This window comes from Anabas testudineus, chromosome 13, assembly GCF_900324465.2.
Source record: "Anabas testudineus chromosome 13, fAnaTes1.2, whole genome shotgun sequence".
NCBI classification, from domain to species: domain Eukaryota; kingdom Metazoa; phylum Chordata; class Actinopteri; order Anabantiformes; family Anabantidae; genus Anabas; species Anabas testudineus.
The window spans coordinates 1,293,926-1,310,381 of record NC_046622.1 but is presented as its reverse complement, the minus strand read 5'-3'; the positions used below and the strand labels follow the sequence as shown (position 1 = coordinate 1,310,381).

Sequence of the window (16,456 nt, the reverse complement as noted above, 5' to 3'; positions counted from 1 at the left end):
GCGAGAACACTGCTGGTGGGTACAGCTGCCGCTGCCCACCTGGTTACACCGGCTCCAACTGTGAAAAGAGGATTGACAGATGCAGCAGCAGCCCCTGTGCTAACGGTATGTACCACGGTAGAATGAATAAATGACGTAAGCTTGAGTCCAAGAAACCACAATTCATGTAAAGGATAGTCAGGTGTGATTCCTTTGTGTGGCACATTTGTAGAGCTGCAGGTTTAATGGTGGAGAAATATTAACAACAAAAAGTGGCATGAAACAGCTGCAGTAGAGCTCCAGTGCCAGCTTGTCTGTGTCACACATCATACTTAGTCTGAAATAAATTACCTGCATTAGGCCAAAATGTCTTCTGAGAAACGTGATTTCAAAAGCACTCTGACCTTTTTTTCAGGACAGTCGTGTTAGTTCATGCCAGGTTACATTTTTTTACCTGCACAGCAAAACCTCTGCAGAGTGAGTTTAACAAACAGAATATGAATCTCAGTGGAGGCCGTCGATACAGCGCAGAGATAGAAGGGATTCTGCAGAAGTTCAGACTTGCTGTCGATCGGCATTCAACCACTTCACGTAACCACTTTCCTTCATTCCTAGTGAAGCAGATCCAACTGTGGACGTATCTGAACAATCTTGGATTTGTGTTGTGGCTTTGAGGCAGAACGTTTTTAGAAATTGCAAGTCACCATCACGTTGGAATATAAAACACTACTTTTGGCATATATTTATTTATTTTATTTATTCAAGCACCAACAAATAGTCTAGAAGTATTATCAGGGTCAACGTCCCAGTGGTCACACAGCAGTTCTCCACAAATGAATAGTTAAATGTATTCAAATATTTGTGGAACGTAGAACATTTGGACGGACTGCTGGAGGAATCGTTAATATACATATTTTCAATGAAAGCTGAATCTGAATCTGGACCATTGTGCTGGATATATGTGGGTAGTTGTGTAAGTTTTACTAACTACTATACTGTAAGTTATTATTATATAGTGTGTTGATACACTTCTAAAAATGACACTGCCAATGTAAAATCAATATTTGAAGTTATATGGCCCACAAATAAAGAACAAAATTCAAACTGTTATACCAGGTGATGCTAGTCAGTAAAGCAAATGCATATGAAGCAGTGAGTTCTTAAACAAAATGTAAGATTCAAAATTCAACAGCTTTAATATTCCCATAGGGAAATAGTTTGTGAATGCATTTACATTTACTATAGTGCCTTGCTATAGTTGGCATACGTTCTCTTTGCAAGAGATCCCATTTGCAGATTAGTACCAATCCCTAGGATTTTACATTTTGAATGTGTACAGTTTAGCTAATAGTCCCCAAACAGCTGGTTCCTAACAACCTGCCAAGCTGGTTGAGTGTCCCACTGCTGCCGCTGTCCTACTAGGACAAACAAACCCAACAGGTGTTGACTGAAGTGCTGCTCACTTTAGACTGTGGGTTATCTAATCATTAATCCACTCTGAGTGTGGCTTGTTTAGGATAGCCTCTAGTGCAGCTTAACGTTACTCGTTTCAGGCAAAGGAAAATATAGGAAGTATCTTTTCTGGTGTTATTTAGTTTGCTGAGCCACAAACTCACCAAGGTTTAGGAAGCTGCACATATTTTCTCTGGTAGTTTATTTGTAGATGTTAACGCTCACTGACTCGATCCACCTGCTGCCGGTTGTTTAGAGACATTCAGATGTTCTCCCAACACACCAGACATACTAATCTGTGTTCGTACATTTCTTCGTTAACCACTTGTTCTGTGACAACCTCAGTTGAACACTTATGTACTATGAAAGATATCAACCAGTTAATCATTTATTTATACACCACAGTTCATCCAGTGTCAATTCATATCAACCTATTTACAAAAGGAGAAACTCTAAGCTGATTATATGCTTTTTGTATTTTTTTACTGCAGTAATTATTATATTTTAACCTGCATGAGCTGCATTAGGTTCAGTCAACAGATGTATGATGATGTATAGACGTGTGTCATCTGCATAAAAACACACATACATTTCCTGGTGACGTCATACACGTTGAGCCTTGTGGAACTAACCCTGCAGGAGCAATTATATGAGCTGATTTGTCTGTAGGACAAGTTTAACACTGTCCACGTGGAAAATTCTTAATACAAAAAATCTAAACAAAGAATCATTGTTTGTTCCCAACCAATAATGTGGGACCAGTGATCTGACACAAATATAGAACACACTGCTTATCTGTTACTGATAACAAGGACTAATATGTTGGAGCTGATCCATGGTAAAGGTTTGAGGATGACGTTAAAGTCAACAACCTTTGTTCCAATGTGGAAGAGCAAAACAGTCGCCATGCGCTACACGGTTTTCTCTGCAAAGCTTCCAGTAATAGTTTAGATACATACTATTATTATACATACTATTATTTCTTCGCAAAATCAGTTTTCCCCAATAAGCTGGGGTTTTAGGTTTGATGTGGACATCAGTGTTTCGCTCTCTCTATGAATGAGTCAAGTTTAAAGCAAGTTTAATACGGTTTCAGTTTAATTTAGTCATCAGACACTTTTATCTAAAGCAGGAACACTGCAGCATGTTGTTAAGTGGGGTTTTAGGAATTGTAAAGTTGTTCTGAACATAAATCCTTACAGTTTGCATGGGTGATTAGAATTGATTCATGTGGTGCAGTTGGTGTTGGTCGCTTCACGTTACTGTAAGCATTGCAGACGCGATACAGTCGGCGGTGAAGTTCGTTGGTAAAATGTGTGAACACCTGGGAATCATTAGTTTGTCATTTGTTCTGATTTACTATACACAGATATTTCTGTATTTCTGGAAGCTGAGCTGATGAAGCTTAACAGGAATTTCTCAGTGACATTAACCCTGATTTGAGGTTGAGCTTTGTATTTAAGTCTACATGTGGATTGAAAAGTGAAACTTTATTTGGCAGATAATGACTTGATTGCTTTGATGAGTAAATAGTGTTGTAAAGTTGAAAGCCTCACCTCAGGCATGTGTGTGTGTGTGTGTGTGTGAGTGATAAACTCCTGGATTGTCACAGAGGAGCCGTTCTCAGCCTCATAGAGCCGTCAGCACCGGGTTGATCTCAACTCGTTTCTCTCTGAAAATGCAGAGCTGATCCTTTTTTGTGGCAAAAAGCCCCAAAACATCTTACAAGATAACTTTAGCTGGTTGCAACTCACTATAGCACAAAACACGTGTGTGTTACCGCAGGAACTGGTAACACACGCGCTAATTTACAAACTCTTGCCATCACTTGTGAATAACTTCCAAAACATACCACCAGCCGTCAGAATGACTTTCCTTCTTCCATCATAGTCAACACTGTGCTGAGTTAATTTTTAATAACTATACAATCTGTCAATCAGCTGTATTTATATTACAGCTGGAGCCCTCAAGTCTTGAGATGTAGCTGCTAAACATCGATCAGAACAAATAGAGGAAAAATGAATCATTGCACTCTCTGGTCATTAAGTCGAGGAAACAGGAATGATCAGGACATCTTCAGAAGAACAAAACCAAGTAATAGCTGTGAACAAACAAACACAAATGAAGCTTTCACAAAGAAAAAGTACGTCAGAGAGATGTCTGGTCTGGTCAAACCGTCGTCCTTTGTTACGAGAGCAGACAGATAATGAAGATCAGGCGGCTCCACTGGCAGAACTGGCATTACAAAATAAAACCCTATCAGTCAATGTTACAGTAAACATACATATATCATTGGCCTGTAGTCTCTCGGGAGCCTTCAGTCCTCCCTCAGGTTCTTATTAGCGTGTAGAAACCGTCGCCTGCTTATCTGGAATCTGCAGTCATTCCTGCTTCTAACTGAGCCTGGGATGGAAAAAAGACCCTCGCGGCTGCTGCTCGCTTGGCTGCAGCTCCGCTCTGTTTGCAGGGTTGCAACATATGAGCATCAGCACAGAACAACCAAATATGGAGCTGAGCACAGATTGTTTTCACAGTGTTTGGGCTGCAGGTTAGCTTCACTATGTAGCCTCAGATCGACCCCACATGTAAACATTGCCATAAGTTTAGTAACTGCAGACTAATTTCCTTTCCTTCTTTAATTTTAAACACATTGAATCACTGCCAAACTAACAGATCATTAATAACCTTGATTTAAAAAAATATAGAGCAACACAATAAAGTCCAAATTTCTTCAGTCTAACTATTACAGCAAACTCCACAGCTCAAGTTGCTCCCGACTTCCTGTCGGTGGAAAACATTTCCCCCTCAAGATGTTTCTAATCACACATAATCACACGCACATTTGGCATCTGTTGTGAGGAAATGTTGTAATAAACAAGTTTTTTCCACCCTTCCCTCTCTGAGATGTTTGGACTGGAGTTGGACTCGAGCACAGCAGTGCTGCATTCTGGGTCGTGTGCATATAGGAAATAGGGACATTAAACATCAGATTAAAACACACATGCTTATGCTGCTCCGTTCAACATTTCTGTGTCACTAAGTAATGTAAGCCTGGAAGAAAGTGCCACCTGATCAGTACCATTCTGTGAAGCAGACCTGGAGCATCGTTATCCACATGTTCCGTCTCTCGGTTGGTGTCATTAACTAAAACCTTTCTGTATCTGTATCTCTGCAGGCGCTCAGTGTTTGGACGTTGGAAACCGCGTCAGGTGCCACTGTCGACCAGGATTCACTGGACCTCGCTGTGAGACCAATATTGACAACTGTGCCAGCAATCCTTGCCGCAATGCTGGCACCTGTATTGACCGCGTCAGTGACTTCACCTGCACGTGCACCCTCGGCTTTGGTGGGAAAGACTGCTCAGTGCGCATAAGCCCCTGTGACCAGTTCCCCTGCAACAACGGCGGCACGTGTTACACCCACTTTACCGGCCCAGTGTGTCAGTGTCCCCCGGGCTTCATGGGTGCACGCTGCGAGTACCCTGTGAAGACCACAACTTCCACAACAGTGGCTGCAGCTCCACCTAGGAATGGTGATTCCACTCCTGCTCTGATTGCCGCTATTGTCCTCAGCCTGGTGACACTAAGTCTGCTGGTGTGCGCAGCCATCCACATTCTGCGCCAGCTCCGCCGCGGCAGGGAACTGAGGGCCATCTCAACATCGGTGAAGAACGACCTGGAGACGGTGAACAACCGCAACGCAGTGATCGGTGGGGGTGGACCCAATAAAGGGAGCTTACCAGGAGCACCGCTGGGCAGTCTGAGAGAGAAGGAGGGCTTCCTCATCCCTGGAGGACAACTTAAGGTGTCCAACAAGGACGCAGCCCTGGTGGAGAAAGGAAGTGACAACATGGCCATGTTTAAAAACAAAATGGCAGACTGTAACCTAGTGAAGGAGGAGCAGCATCTGACCAAGGACAAGTTTGATGTGTAAGTGGCTCATATTGGTTTCGTGGCTTTCAGTGTGTGTTTTCTTCTCTGCACATTTATCTGCTCTGTGAAGACAAGTCGCAGCATGTTTGCTTGTTGACTCTTATCTGATCAGTTCAGCAGTCACACACCTTCACAAAGTATTTCTTGTAACATTTTTGTCGTTGCCGCTGTACAAACCCTGTCTTACTCTCTGTCTCTAACAGAAAGAAATGCGAGTCGTCTATCATCGTCCCTCCCCTAGCTTTTGCAAAGGACAGTCACTATTGCCCAGTGTTCATCATCCCAGAGCAGATGGAGCAGTGTGTGTTTGCTACTGAGGTGAGAACTAGCAGTCCACCAAGTGATCAGTAATCCAATTAATTAGGCCCATCTCTGACATCATATCTGAAACATTAGTATTAGCACTTAGAGCAGGGAGTGACATTAGTGGATCTGAAAATGCAGTTACGAGGTCTGTGTCCTCTCTGTGACGGAGGAGTTCAGCTCCTCCACACAGAGCAGACAGGAGACAGACGAACAGGGCGGCTCAGGTGAACTGAGACTTTACCTAATTAAAGTGACACCTGTTGAACAGGCACCAACTCTCAGAATAACTAACAAATGTCTCCTGGAAGTTACAGGACTGTCCCGTGAACGACCACAAATCATATCAAATCTCAATCAAAGTAACTTTTCCTGAACATTCTCTGAAACACCTGAATGAAATATATATATATATATATATATATATATATATATATATATATATATATATATATATATATATATATATATATATATATATATATATTTATAAATAAGAAATATAAATGCCCATTCGAGTTTAGCACATTCAGACTTATTCATAATTATTATGTTGTAGTTGATCTGATGCAAAAAGAGAGAAAAACAACATGTTTGGATCACATGTCGCCTCCTGGCCTCCCTGCTCTCTAAAGATCAGCATCAATCTTTCAAATATCACTACCACACAGAGACAAAAGTTAATATTGACTCTGATCTGTCTTATTATCTTGTTTATGTGAAGTGATCTGAGCCTGACTACAAGTTTAAAAGAAACCCCACATAACAGCAAACACATGAATACATGTTTGAGATATGATTTCAGCACATTTACTACTAAATATTTCAACAACTTCACCTAATCTGAGATGACAGTTGTAATGAAGAGTTGTTTTGCTGTTACGGTTGATGTTAGTGATGGTTGTGACTCCATGTTACATTAAAATGTTGCATTCTGTCAGTTTTAAGAAGCTCAAAGGGCCAAATATGTGATAAACAGTAACATTTAGTTCTTCTAAAATATTTTAATTTTAAATTTTTGATCCTGTTTTGTGGATGAAAGCATGTTTTTTAGTTACCCAAGAAGTGATCGTGTACGCTGACGACTAACTGCTGTTTCTCTGTTTCATTCTCAGGTATAACCTCCACTTTTCAGATCACCTCTATGACACTGAAACATTCACCCAGAGGATCTATTCTACACACATTATTTTATTTATTAACTATTACTGCTGCTGAGCGGAAAGAAACACTAAGAAAGGACTTTCTCTTCTTTCCCTCTACTGACAATGTTCGGATGATGAATTAGAAAAGAGAGAAAGCAGCGGAGGAGGAGAGGAAATATCCTGACTGAATATCCTGCATCATTTGCACTATTTATCTTTTTTATACTTTAAATCTTAATATAATTTTACTGTCTATATATCTGAATGTTCTTTGGATTAAACGTGAAGAGGTATTGTCTACCAATAACCAATCGGAAAGACCGGTGCCTTAGTTTTGCTCCCTAATCACCGTGGCAACAAGATGTCAATCAAATCAGCAGACGGACCTCTTCCAGGAACGGGAGACGGAACATTTTATTTTAGGTCAAACAATCGGAAATTTTCAACAAGCAATTTCTGTGTGAAAGCTGAACTGTTTATGAGAGTTTATGAGTGACTTTCTAACATCATTCCGTCCATGTTATTTTTGTTTTTTGTAAGTGAAGCATCACGTCGTGGCCTATTAGAAAAAGCCTTACAATCACTGTCCAATCCTACGATCTCTGAAGTGCCTCGGGTAAAAACTGCAGCACCACTTAAAGCCAGCATTCAGAACAATATGAACTTATTTCTGCTGGAAGCCAGTGGCGTTCTTCTATGTCTCACCTGTTCAGACTCTCAAATGCACTGGAACTAGTCTTCTTTGCTGGTGATGGGTTCTTAAACTCATCATATGTACTTTTCCAGTTTTTGTCCTATTCCCAGATCCTAACCCCAAAGTTTCAGGAAGATCAGGGACAACAATCAACTGTTTACTCCATGTTGTCCTTTGCTGCCTTTATCAACCACTGCTACACGTGAACAGAAAACAGCAACACTGGTGTTCTGCGACACTCTGCAGGACATAAGCTACAGATCTTATTTTGAGTCTGAACTCCGTCACAGAGCTGAATATTTTTTTACTACAAAGTCCTCAGCAAAGGGCTCCAAAGAGTTTTTTTTATTCCTTGTTTTTATCTAATCCATTTGATACCAAAAATATGTGTTCTTCTTTAATTTAAGAATGCAATGCAATGTGTACATATCCTCCAGAAGATAGTTTTTCCTATTTAATTTTGTAAATAATTTTGTATTTATGAAAGAGAATTGTTTATATGTCTATGTTAATGTCTCAGTCCAAATAAAGAAATATATTTTTTCATAAATAAATTAGAAAATGACATTAATGCTGCTGTGTTGTCTCCTATTTCTGACTTCAGCTCCCTACTTTTATTTTCTATATCGACACACTCACCTGTCCATTACTGGACCTTTTTCACTGCAGGATCCATTATAGGTCGTCAGTGTAGCCATTATTTCGGCTTCTGCTCAGGACGTGATGCTAAATCAGCTAAAATCAAGTATTTTTAATGGATATGAGTGATTGTAACCAGCCAAAGAAATGTGATGTGATTTCAGTTCAAACCATTGTTATAGCAGGCTGCGAATCACTGATCCTCATTTCTTTACACATTAAAGCACTGGAGTCGACTATTTGAGGCACGCAAGAATCACAATCTTCCATTGTATTGACTAAACAAGTAAAACACAACATAAATGATCTTTCTAGATGCTGGTGGTCACAGATAGATTTCCCCTTGTTGTCTTTTAAACTAGCTGCCGGGTGTCACTTTCTATTCATTGTGTGCATGAATATCTGGCAAACAAGAACAGCTTTTTAGTCACACACACCAGGGTTGTAACTGATTAATGTTCATCACATGAATGGTCGGAGTTCATGAGGTCATCTCTGAGTGAGGGATGCAGCAGGATGGGCTTTCAGTTGGTCCTTGATGTGTTTTGTTAGTTAGATCATTGAAAAGGTCAAAAACCATGAAACTAATGATGTCAAGCTGTAAATTTGGTGGAAACAGGAAAGTGAGCACTTCTACACATCAGTGGTCATCAACAGAGTATTTATCAGGCTTCATGGTGTCTAAATACTTCACAAATGAAAAATAATCACTGGTGGGACTGTACTTGAAATGAAGTTGAATTGGTTAAGATGTGTAGAACCGGTCATCAGCGCTGGAGGATGATCTGAACTCAGCAGACGTAAAGTGTGCAGAATATCAATGACACTGATCTGAGCAGTTATCAGACGATAACGCACACACAGTTTGTTTATCATCGCTGCAGTTCGCTTGGTGTGACCCCCCGATGCACCGGCTGACGTGTCCCCTCATTACCATGAACACAGCCGTGGTTCATTCTGACTCAGCTCCACAGTGCACCATGGTGCTGCCACCACTGCTCTCTGGAGACCACGTGTGGGTTAATCCACTGCTGAAAATAGTCCAACTGACTATTTCCCCTTTTACTTCAGCAGAAATCACAGTGAGCAGCTAGTCTGGGAATTCACTGAGATCTGGTTTGGGTCTGAGTGAACTGTAAGATCAGCATTCATTTACTTCTAAAATTGAATGTTTCTACTGTTTGTGCAGGAGTGACCCACATCTTCCCGTCTTTGTTTTCGTCCTTACTTCTGTCTACAAACTCTACAACATGCTGTCCACGTCGAACACTAACCGGCTGTGTCTCCCTCTGAGCCTCTCCTCTTCCCTCCGTTTCTTTTCTTTCCCTCTCAGACATCGTCTCTGTTTTCTTTAACTCTCCCTCTTTCGGTTTAGAGTTTCACCGAGCTGCTAATTGATACGGCGTCTCCTGGTTAATGAGTAGCTGCTGCCACGTGTCAAACGGTCAAACACACACACAGTGACAGCAGCTCAGTGGAGAGAACGTCACACTCTGGCTCACCTGCTGTTCACCTGGCCGGCTGAAACACACACACACACACACACACACACACACACACACACACACACACACACACACACACACACACACACACACCTGTCCTCAGGTTGAACTGTGTCACCTGGTGGAAACCAACGGGCTCCAAGCGAACTGGGCGAAGGTCGAAGGTCACATTGCTAACAGTGAGTCTGTTACTGAACACCGGGGGATGGGGGGTTCAACTGTCCATCATTCAGTCTGGTTCTGTTGTATGTGCTGCGTCCTCAGAAGAATATATACTTGTACCTGTTTAGTAAAGTATTATATGTACTTTATATTATATAATACTTCACTAAACAGGTGGTCGAGTCCGATTTGATCGTTCAGTTTCTAATCAGCTTTAAATGAAGTGCAGCTCATGTAGGTGTGTTACAGTGAAGTTACAGCTCCATGAGTTTAAAGGTTGATTGTTCACAAAACGCTGCACAGAGGTTTATTACACAGCGATAAAGAGTTTAGCAGCAATCATAAAAGTGATACTGTCTGGAAACGTCATGAATACTGTATTTACTGCTTCTTACTGGTACTTATGATGGAAGTGAACAAAGGGAACAATGGACACAAATGGGTTTTTTAGGGGAAATGCCCACTTGTGCCCACATCTCGACCGTGTGTGTGTGAATTTGTCCTGTTTATTGGTTTGTCCTCTGTTCAGCTTCCTGTTGGGTGATTAAAGGAAACACGTCCAGATTGTGTGTTTCAGGAGGCAAAGACGGGATGTGGAGCTTCAAAGATCTTCAGCAGCAGGAAACTTGACCGCACTTACTGTTAGAACACTTCGTTCCCTGCACTGAGCCAGGCTGAGTGTGTGTCAGCAGTAACGGAGGAATCAGGGTTGGGATCATGTTCCATCGAAACTTTTTAATATCATCAGTGTTTTAGACAAGTGTTGGAGCTTAGATGTGGAAAGGTGTTGTCCTGTGTGCAGGACTTGTCTTTTCTCAGAGGTGGCTCCAGTGTTGTGTAACTGAGCTGACGATGGAGACAATTAGACTGAATCAAAAACAGGAGAAAATGTTCAGATTTGAGCTTCAGGGTGTTTTGCTGGATTTCTCACACTCTGGTGTTCACAATTCTCAAGCTGCAGCTGATGTCGTAACAGAGAAGAATGTGTTTTTCTTTCTTTATCAGTGTAGTTTCACTGAGAGCAGCCGCTGACACTTTACTCTCTCAACAACGGGTGGTGTTGCAAATAAAATCAGGGACTGTACCAGTGACTTTATGGTCACAGCGCCACCTCTCTGACCTTCTTCTTACTTCTAGGCGGCACTGACCATCACTGTGGTCTGTTGAAGTGGTCACTGACCTAGAAGATAGAACAAGGTGGAGCTCATGTGAATGACTTCAGGTGATGCTGGGCAGCTTGTGAATTTCCGTATTCTTATCTTATAACAGTGGCTCATTTCATTTGCTGATTGTTTTTTGTGGAGAACAGAAATAAGGAATTAAAATGTAGATGATTATGTACTCGGTTACTTTCCAACTAAAGATGAGCGCAGGTTCCCGGGTGTCACACTAGTGCTACTAGTTGTTGTTTCAGCTACTCGTAGATATTGAAACTAGTGAGAGCCTGAGAACACGAACAGTCCTGAAGGAATCCAGTAAAACAGCGACGCACCAGACAACAGATGAAAGAAAGAAGAGAGAGAGTGAAGAACGTACACAGATGAAACACACACCTGTCATCACTCCATCACCGTCTCCGACCTCTGACCTCTCCTCCTCCCTCTCTCCTTCCCAGCTTGCTTGTAGATACTTTACAGTCTGTCTGCCCTTAATCCTACATGCCATGGTGTGTGTGTGTGTGTGTGTGTGTGTGTGTGTGTGTGAGAGAGTTGTGAGGAGGAAACGGGAACAGGAAGGATAAAGATGAGAACATGAATCAAGTCTTTTCTCTCGCCTTCCTGTTCGGCCTTCACCTCTCTCTCTTTCTCTCATGATGAATATTTCAGACGTGTCCGGGCATTTTTCTCCACACTGGACAAAATAATGGAAACACACACACCTCAGAGTTTCTCACTCTACTTGTCGTCTTGATGCTCAGACAAAACATTTAGACTGCAGCTGCTCTTTGGAATTAAAAGTGGACGGAACAGCAGTCGATTCAGTTATTTCACCAAATGATTGTAATGTGATAGAGGACGCTTGTAATGGACATTAGAACGTACATCAGTTGTTTCTCAGTGTGTTAAAATCTATGTTTTTTATAGGCACTGAATGTTGCATACGTACACAGCTTGTAATCTACAGTAAACTACTGTGGATTTACTGTGTCCTACACTACAGTGATACTAAACATTTGGCTTTAGTTGGAAATCATGAGCTGCAAGTAGACTCCTGCTAAACATCCTGAGGTCCCACAGGACATTTACAGATATACCAGCAGGAACTGGCAAAGGAAAGAAGAATTTCAAGCTGAGCTGCGTGACGGTTGTTTCAGCCCTTAAAGCTATCCTGTCATTCTTCTTCTCTGGTTGATTTCTCTCTGTGTAGTTGTTGAAATGAGAGAAAAGAAGCTGTGACAGGTTGGATCTCATCCTCTTCTCATCGTTGAATCTAGTGATGGATCAGTCACACGCCTGCTGCAGGAACATAATGTGTGCAAATGAAAGAGGACTGTGTGGTTCAGTTCCTTTATTGTGTGGTAACAGAAAACCTGCATGAGTTTCTACTCTGTGTGTGTGTGTGTGTGTGTGTGTGTGTGTGTGTGTGTTCTGCCTTTGGACCGGGAAATAGCAGACGACTACACACACACACAACAAATCACGCAGCTCAGCAGGAGTGGGTCGTGATGGTTTTAAAACCCCTGAAAATCAGCTGCTGTGACCCAGGAAGGTCAAAGGTCATCAGGAGGAGGAAGTGAGTAAACAACAGAAATAGAGCTAACACACAGATAGTGTGTGTGTGTGTGTGTGTGTGTGTGTGTGTGTGTGTGTGTGTGTAACAGGTCCGAAAGGTGAGAGGGAAACAGGAATGTGTTCTCCACAGATACAAAACAAGCACCACACTCATCCTACAGTGAGGAGACGTCGTATCGTTTCTTCCACACGATATGATTCTCTCTCTGTGCACATGAGAACATGTAGATAATAATAATAAATAATAATAATACATTTATTTATAGATACTTGTTGGTGTATTAATAAAAATGTGACGAACATGTTACCCGTGGAACGCCAGCTTGAATATAGCAAGAGAGAGCAAGGATGGTAAGAAATAGGACAATATGTTTGTCGACCTTAACTGAACCACTGAACATTGAGGCAGAATCACTCTGGGTCTGGGGACACTGGATTTCTTTCTTCTTTGTCATCACACTCGTAACCTGCCAGTTAACAGTGAACATATCTTCATCATGTCTACAGAAAACATAACCTGGTTGCTGTTGCTATTGGAGACTGTGTTGAAGGGACAGTTAACATGTGCAGATTCATTCTGCAGGGACAGTGACAGCTGCTGTATCTGTGGACGAGGTCCGGCTCTGCAGCTACTGCTCACTGCAGCGGGAAGTTGACAAAGGCTCAAACAAAGAACAAAGTTGTTTCCTTCTTCACTGTGTGATGTTTTCTATCTGTAAATGCACTTTAGATAGAGTTAGACTAACTAACTAAGCACGTTGACATTATGGGACCACGTTTACCTGCAGTTTCAGGTTCTTTATAGGACGAAGATCATTAAGAACTGCTGCTGAGACCAGACAGCAACTGTCCTCTCACACACACACACACACACACACACACACTTCCTCCCCACATAACCCTGGTTTGTCTCAGCTGGACCTTGAAGCTCTTTAAGGAGCATAAATCTGACACACACACACACACACACACTCAGGGCCACCCAGCCCTCTGCAGGTCAATGAACGGGAAGCAGAGGCCAAAAGAGGGAAGTTTATTCTTTGCAGTGTGTGTGTGTGTGTGTGTGTGTGTGTGCGTGTCTGAGGTGTTTGGTGAAGACAGGCTTGCGTTGTAATTACCTGAGTAGCTGTGTTTAAGTCAAATCTTCTGGCTTCAGTCTGACAGTGAGCTGCTCGTTTTCAGATGGAGGCTGGGAAACAACACGTATGTATGTATGTACAGAATCCTACAAAAGCTTTTTTGTCTCTGTTCTGGTTCAGTTAAGAAGTTTCTATTGTTTCAGTTCTTCTAGTTTAAACAGCCTGAAAAGACCGTTTAGCAGAAACATGACGGTTCTGGACCTGAGCAGTGAGTTTCCTGTGAGAACTTCACCTACAGACTGGTGACTATGGTCTTCTCCATCTCTCGATTCCCTGTTTTTCCCACCGTCCTCCTCCTCAGAGGATGGTAGGACATCAGTAAGAGTCGACCTTTGACCCTGCCCTTCGTGGGAACATCGTCAGGAGGATGAGTTGGCGTGACGACCAGGAGGACATTACCACGGGATGATGAGTCTAACAGAACCCCCAGCACCTGTCTGACCCCTCTCCACCCAACACACACACACACACACACACACACACACACACACACTCCAGATATGGTCATGGTTCTTTGCTTTGAAATAAACAGACTTCATATTTTGAAACCAAGAACGATTGGACAAAGCTTGATTGTAGAAAGTTGGTTTATGGGGTTTTAGCCAGCAGCCTGTGGCTCCGCAGGACGGAAGTCACATGGACCAAACTTGTATCTTTACATTGTTCATAAGTAAAGTTCACAAGTAAATCATTGTGTTTGTGTGATTGTGCTTGAAATGCTTCTCTTGTCTTTAGTCTCTGTCCTGGACAAGCTCATGGTTCTGGTTCTGTGTTTACATAGACTGGCTTTATTCAGGAGGACTCTTGCATGGGAAAATCTGGATTCTGTAATTCCCTCCCGTGAAATCCAACTTTCTTGTTTGTGTGATCCTGGAGATTTGATAAGAGCCAGAAGTAACAGAGTATGTAATCAGCCATACACGGACAGGTTGAGGTAAATCATGAAAAATACATGATAAACACGGTAGAAACCCACTCACGGACGTGAGGTAAATGGAGAACATACACTGTTCCACTTTGTTCAGTTGAAGAAAAGGAGCAAACCTCTCACTGTTCCCGCTCACACTGTGACTCGACTCCTTCACTTGGGAGGAGACGACGAGTTCAATTTACAACCAATCAATCACAGACTGTGGGAACTGTGGGCAGAGAAAAGGGAGATGGGGGGTCTTTCAGACTTAACACCTTGTTACGTACATGTTCCAGTAATGTCTGAATCTTATCTCTAATCTCATCTTGACCTTCTCAGTCATGTGATATGTAAAACCGGTCTTCTGCCAGTTTCATTATTTCCTTTCAAGTTCTGCTGCCAGTTGTGCAGAGGATAGGTGTCCACGAGGCAGGAGAACAAATCCTACACTGTAAGTCTCTTCAATTTAAAAAGACCTTGTGCAGTAAATGTTCACACGTGGAGCATGACCTCAGCTGAGTGTTGGTCTGTTCTTACAGCCTTCATTGATTTTAAACAGACAATTTACAGCAGATTTGTGCAGGTGACACTAGAACAACCAGGTCTAATGGAAAACAGTGAGGTTGATTAACAGGGTCCTGGCCTGCTTCATATAGAGGGTTGGGGGGTCTTTACATATTATTTTCTCATGATCCACCAAGAGCCGAACTATAAAAACCAGCTTGTTGTTTTCTGATGTTCTTGTACGTGTAGCACAGTGATCACTCTGCTACTTTCTCACTGATCGGACGGATCAATCAATCAGCTACGGGGAGGGGGGGGCTGATTTATGGATGTTTGCTTATCATTAAGACAGGAATGCCAAGAGAACAGAGCTGGAAACAGCTGTTTCACACTGCATGTCTCCATCACAGTCATTCACACACGGACTCTGTTCAAGTCTTTGTACACGACGTAAAGTTATTGGAAAATGAACGAGGTCCACGTCTGAAGGACGTTTAGCTTGTTGACCATATCAGACTGTGCAGTAAAGCTCATGTTGGCAAGATAATGTTCCCCCGCTGCACTCTACACTTTTGAGGAAGTGTCTGCCTGCATGGACTGATATTAAAAACAGATTTCAGAGCTGTTTTTATTTTTTAAATTTAGCCATGAACTGTCGGTTTCCAGGAATATGAGCTCAGCAGAACGGCTGCCAGAGGAAGCTGCTCCTCCCTCTCCTGTCCCACACTGATGGGAGAGGGAGGAGCACAGATAACCTCTCACCTGCTCTCTGCTCCCAGTCATCACTTTTTTACAAACCAGTTCCTGCAACATTCAGTGGATGAATTGTGAAACATCGCAAAAGTGTCTGGGAGAAGATCCAAAGGATTTTTGTGTGACTGAAACCTGATAAGAAGATGACAAAGTGCATCAAACTGACTCGCTCCCTATAGGAGTCAAAACGGACGAGATCTGATTCCAGCTAATGATTTTCCTGAAGAAATGTAGCATCAAAAACTGAGAGACCTTCATGTGTGTCTCTCACAGGATATTTCATCATCAACTGTACAATGCAGCAGTTCAGTGACAGTTGAAAAAGTTTATTCTATTCTATTCTTTTCTACTATTTTGAAAACTAGTGCAGACATTTCCCTCAGACAGATGAGTGTTCTGCTAGTGGACACCTGAGTGCTACAGATACGGGAAAGAGCTGCACAGGTGTTGTACAATCACTCCTCCTCTAACTTCACACCCACAGATTATTTCATGTTTTACTCAGACTCCCTCTGGAGAAACTAAACGGTTCTTTCTCAATGCTGTAACCTGAGGTGGAAAATAAATAATGCTGAAATTTCTTTCAGCTGGTCCCTTCCAGTCGTGC

At 42.2% G+C, this 16,456-nt stretch overlaps 1 protein-coding gene across 1 annotated transcript in view; it reads left to right on the top strand.

Moving 5' to 3' along the window:
- Positions 1–8,076, top strand: part of dlc (deltaC) — an 8,416-nt gene extending 340 nt beyond the window's left edge. Inside the window, exons 2-5 of the mRNA XM_026372769.1 lie at positions 6–105; positions 4,607–5,360; positions 5,567–5,681; positions 6,782–8,076. Coding sequence (XP_026228554.1) covers positions 6–105; positions 4,607–5,360; positions 5,567–5,681; positions 6,782–6,787 — 975 coding nt within the window. The 3' untranslated portion in view covers positions 6,788–8,076. The remainder of the gene's footprint in view (positions 1–5; positions 106–4,606; positions 5,361–5,566; positions 5,682–6,781) is intronic.
- The last annotated feature ends 8,380 nt before the right edge of the window (positions 8,077–16,456 follow it).